Genomic DNA, 5293 nt, shown 5'->3' with positions numbered 1-5293 from the left:
AGTTTAATTTAAACAGTTAATAAACATGTATATATATATTGCATGGACCAATTTTTCAAAATTATAAAAAAATAAAAACCAAATTACAAATTCAATAATTCTTCAAAATTGTAGAAACACTTGATATTTTTTTTGGATTTTTTTTTTTGAATAACGGTCTAATTAGATATGCAATGAATTTTTTTTTATGAAGTTGAATAAATAATAATTTCATTAATAAAAAATTATAACAAAAAAAATAGCAAGGTAGCATAACAAGAAAGAAGTAAAGAAATTGAAAATGATTATTAAGAGCTATTCGTATTCTTACAAAGTAAATAAGTTTTATTAACCAACTTAAAAACAATTCCATTAATTATTTATAAAATAACAATTAAATATTATTTAAAACTATCAGAATCTTTAAACAAAAGTAAAATACTATAAAATTAGAAAAAAAAATTTAAATTTATTATCTTCAAAATAAAAACCAATGTTTCAAATTCTATTTTTAACAAGATGATAATAATAATAATAATAATAATAATAATAATAATAATAATAATAATAATAATAATAATAATAATAAGGGATTTTTGGGTACTTCCCGCCAAAAAAAATAAAAATAAAGTTAAACCTCCTATTTGGATAATTGGATATATAAGAGTAAGAGGAAATTAGATTAAAATAGAAATCCGAATTTTTACTCTAACTTTTTAAAATAGAGGACAAATATAAAAAAAAGATAAATCAAAAGAGCAATAAGAGGGAGGATGGAATTAAGATGTTTCTTCTTTTATGTTTTATTGAATATGAATTATATATATGCAAAAAACCTATGATTATGATCGATGGCGGAACTAGGATTAATTACTAAGGGGGGTTGAAGGAACAGTATACTAAAAGAAATTCATCCACTAATACAATTGTCTCTTATATAAAATAGCGTAATAATATAGTTTTTTATTAAAATAATGACGATTTAAATGCATATACAAGGAAAAGAAATACATGTTTGAACTAGAATTGTTGATAGTGCCATAAAAAGAAAATTATCCTCTGATAGGAAAAAATTGTAAAATTTTCAATAATTTTAAATATTTACTTCGTCTATTTTAAAATATAAGTTGTTTAAGAATACTATTTTTTTAATTAAGAATAACAAAGTTTTGTAAATTTTAGAATAAAAATAAATCAAATAACAAGACTATTTTTTTGGAATAATTTTTTTTAGATATATGGATATGACTCTCTTATTTTATAAAATAAATCAAATAACCAAACTATCTTTTTTGGAATAATTTTTTTTTAGAAATATGGATATGACTCTCTTATTTTATATACTTTCAAAAAAAAGAAGAAAAATAAAATTTTAAAAAAATATTGTTTTACTACTTTTAAAATGATAACTATTTTGAAATAATTTTTTTTAAACTTGTATTTCATTTTTTAATAAAAAAATATTTGTTAATTTATTTTACTTTTGGATAATGGGCGAAAGATAAATCAATCATTGTTATTGAGATAAAAACTAGAGTCATTTATCTTTTTAAAATATTTTTTTATGAAACTACGAATGGTTTATATTATTATTTCTTATATTTTTATTATATGGTTATTTTTATTTTAATAATTATTATTATTACTTAAAAATATATATAAACAAAGATAATAAATATTTATAAAGATCAAATTCTCAAGTATATCCCTTTAAATGAGAGAATAAGTCAAGGATCCCCTCCATTGAAACATTTGATAATTAGGGTGCACTGCCACATGTGTCCCATCTTTGTCGTTCATTATTTTTTCCCATCTTCTTTCCATCCAAATCCAATGGTCCAATTCATTCCTCTGTCCACTACCCTCATCTCCTCCCTTCTCATTCCTTCACCGAGCTTCTAGCCTTCATCTCGGGAAAACTTCGGTGAGGACATCCTCATCAATTTCGAGCACAAAGAGGGGGTTGAAATCTACACTAGCTTCGTTTTGGATCCTTCATTGTTGGAGAAACCTTGGGTGAGGGCAGCCTCACCAAAGCCAAGGGGGGGCTGAAGCCCCCGCTCGCTCCCCCCCTTGGTTCCGCCACTGATATGATTGCATTTATATGTAAAATATGATTATAATTGCAATTAACATTATTGTTAATAAAATAAATATGATTGATACGCACAATATCATTAAAATTATCATTAACATTAATATATTTTATATTATACATGTACAACACAGTTACCTGCATACATATATATATATATATATCTATATAAAAGAAAATCACTCATTTCCAAATAAATCTTGACAGCATTCAAATATAATCTTTAGTGAAATATCAATTGATATGCCCCATATTTTAAAATCAAATTTTTTTTGTTATGACCAAAGAAAGTATCCATCAACATTGTGTACATTTCCGACATACACAACACTCTAGTCTCTTACTCGTACGGTCCCATACTGATAGTTCCCTTTCCAACAACATCGGCACCCAGAGCGACAACTGTCCTTCATCATGAGCTTACACCGACCTTTCCACAAACTACTTTTCCACAAACTACCCACTCATATCCCTCCACACTCGACCACTTCGTTCCATTCTTTCATCATTCGAGGTTCAAGTTAAAAACGAAGGGTTGGCGAATATCAATCTGTTGCTCTTTATAATAGAACCGACATCCAATGACCCATATTTCATTACAGCCCTTATCCGTCTCCGCTATAAATACCGGAAACGGCAACATTTCCGCTGCGTTCTGATGGCCGACCTCCTCCGTCGTCGCTCGGCGGCGCTCTGGGTCGCCCGCCTCGCCGTGCTCCTCGCTGGCGCCGTCTCCGCCGCCGCCCTCGCTCGCACCTCCCTACCCTACTCTTTAGCTCTTCTTTCCTCCCTCCCCCGGGCCTGGTCCTCATTCCGATCATGGCTCTCTCCTCCCTACCTCTTCGCTGCCATCCACTTCATTATCATCGTCATTTGGAAGCTCTCTGATAAGAAGCAGAGCAGCCGCGACGCCGATCCCCAGTCCAAACCACGCGATCTCCTCTCCCGTAAGCCCTCTGCGGAGCTATGGACCGAGATTCGAGCGGATCCGCTGGAATCCGACTCCAGATCGCCGGATCCGGTGGTGGAGCAAGAGAAATCCTCTGATGGATCCTGCGTCACAGACGAATCCCTGGAGAACGAGACGATGGATGCGACTTGGAAGGCCATAATGGAGGCGGCGGCGTCCCCGGCTCGGCCGCAGCTGAGGAAGAGCGAGACCTGGGAGCGTACTGACAGGGGCTCCGGCGACTGAGGGCTACCAGAGAGCCGGTGTTCCGGCACTCGGCAACGTTCAAGGAGTCTTCGGGTTGGAGGGAAGAAGTTCTGATGATGGGGCACGAGGAGCTTGATCAGAGGTTCGAGGGCTTTCATAAGAATGAACCGGGAAGAGATGCGGTTGCAGCGCGAGGAGTCGAACAAGCGTTATCTGGAGATGGTGAACAGGGGTACCCTAAGTTTTTTTCTAGAAGATCTTTGTTGGAGTTTTATCTTCTTTCGTTTTCTTTTCCTTTTGCTTCCTTGTTTAGAGGAAGCTGCGGAAAAGAATCATCCCCATTCGCAGGTTCGCTTCTCCTTCCTCTTATTCTCATTACTAGTGAAGTTGTGATTTTATTAGGTTAAATTTTTGAATTCAGTGTGAGTATTTAAATAAGTGTTCAAATAAATTATGTTAACTGAAAAGAATTTGAATTCAAAGTTGTAGATTGATTCTATGGAATTTCAATGGTTCTCTTTGTAGCCAAAAAAAACTTGAATTTTCAAAATTTATAATGCAAGATCGATGTCTATTTTTTTTTTTTGTGTTTTTTTAACAGATTTTTATTTCATCTTCTTTGAATTATATTTGAATTCAAAATTAAGGACTGATTGCATGGAATTGGTATCCTTTTCAATGTTTTGGTTTGGCCTTATTCTAATTGTTTGCAAGCGTTGTTTCAGTTTCTTTTTTCTTTTTTATTTATAGCTATTAACGACAATTGTTTGTCCTTTTTTGAAAAAGTAAAATTTCAAACACCAGGGGAGGAATAAAATTTATGTTTTTTTCCTCAACATTTTAGTATCTCCAGATTTTATTTTAAGTTTAAATGCTGGTTTCCTAAAAACTACAGACCGGTTTTTTTGTGCTGCTGGAGATGGTGGGTGGCGAGAACCGCGAGCAGTTGCAGGCTGTAAGATTCTGATTTCGTTGGATCTGACAGTCACACTCCACTAGTTGGTTTTTATTCCCCTTTAATAATAATAATTATTATTCTTAATATCTTTTTCCGTGTCACTCTTCTCATACAGTATTACCGTGTGCTTTTTATCTTACTTTTTTTTAAATTTTCTTTTATTGTACATGCTGTTATTGTCTTTTAACTTTTTATAAACTAAAGTATTGCTTGATAACCAATTAGCAAGAGATAATATATATTTGTGAAATTATTAAGGGCACCGTTGGTGTGAATTTTGCTGGCTTCTCATTCATTGGAGTGTGCTTTTTTTATTATATGTTTTTGATTTTTATTGTACATATTGTTATTGTCTTTTTAACTTTTTGTAAACTAAGGTAATGCTTGATAAACAGTTAGCAAGAGATAATATATATATTTGTGGAATTATTAAGGGCACCGTTCGTGTGGATTTTGCTGGCTTCTCATTCACTGGTTTGTGTTGGTATACTGTTTTAACTTTTCATATATAATAATTAAGGAAAGGGCCGGCCCTAACCATAGGTTACTAAGGTAAGTGTGTAGGGCTCCTAATTTGGTAGGGTTTCTTGATTTATGTTTTTTTTAAAGATATTTAAAATTTATTATTATTATTATTATTTAAACAAATTATTGGTAAGAATCTTAACTAATTTTTTAAATACAAAATATGATTAATTTATGATAATATAGAAATATATTAGTTTTATTTTAATATCACCCTATGTTTTTTGGGACCGGATAATTCATGATAAATTAAAAAAAATTATATCAAAATTTATTATTATTATTATTATTATTATTATTATTATCAACATAATCACATTCATAAGAATCGTAATTTTTTTAATCTACATATATTTTTTATTTTTATTATGTAACTTGCGATCCAATAAAATTTTTATTTATTTTTATAATTTTTTTCTGTAGCCCAATTTACGCTAAGACCATCTCTCATGAAGGACGTTGTTTATGAAATTTTGTTTGCTAGTTCTTTTTTCACTAGTTTCTCGGTATTATTTTTTAACTTTTCATACGTAAACTAAGGTATTGCCTAATAAGCAATTAGCAAGAGATATTGTATGTA

At 31.4% G+C, this 5293-nt stretch overlaps 1 protein-coding gene across 1 annotated transcript; it reads left to right on the top strand.

The window, feature by feature from the left end:
* Positions 1 to 2420: 2420 nt before the first annotated feature.
* Positions 2421 to 3269, top strand: LOC120272087. Its single transcript, XM_039278831.1, has one exon. It carries the CDS (start codon positions 2733 to 2735, stop codon positions 3267 to 3269), a length of 537 nt encoding a protein of 178 aa, XP_039134765.1. The 5' UTR covers positions 2421 to 2732.
* Positions 3270 to 5293: the final 2024 nt, after the last annotated feature.

Source organism: Dioscorea cayenensis, chromosome 2, assembly GCF_009730915.1.
Source record: "Dioscorea cayenensis subsp. rotundata cultivar TDr96_F1 chromosome 2, TDr96_F1_v2_PseudoChromosome.rev07_lg8_w22 25.fasta, whole genome shotgun sequence".
Classification (NCBI taxonomy): Eukaryota; Viridiplantae; Streptophyta; class Magnoliopsida; order Dioscoreales; family Dioscoreaceae; genus Dioscorea; species Dioscorea cayenensis.
Note: the sequence above shows the minus strand (reverse complement) of the source record. Positions and strands in the feature narration are given on the sequence as shown.

Bases quoted from the DNA above. Each gene is read 5' to 3' on its own strand.
- LOC120272087 (XM_039278831.1), top strand. From the start codon at position 2,733: ATGGCCGACCTCCTCCGTCGTCGCTCGGCGGCGCTCTGGGTCGCCCGC.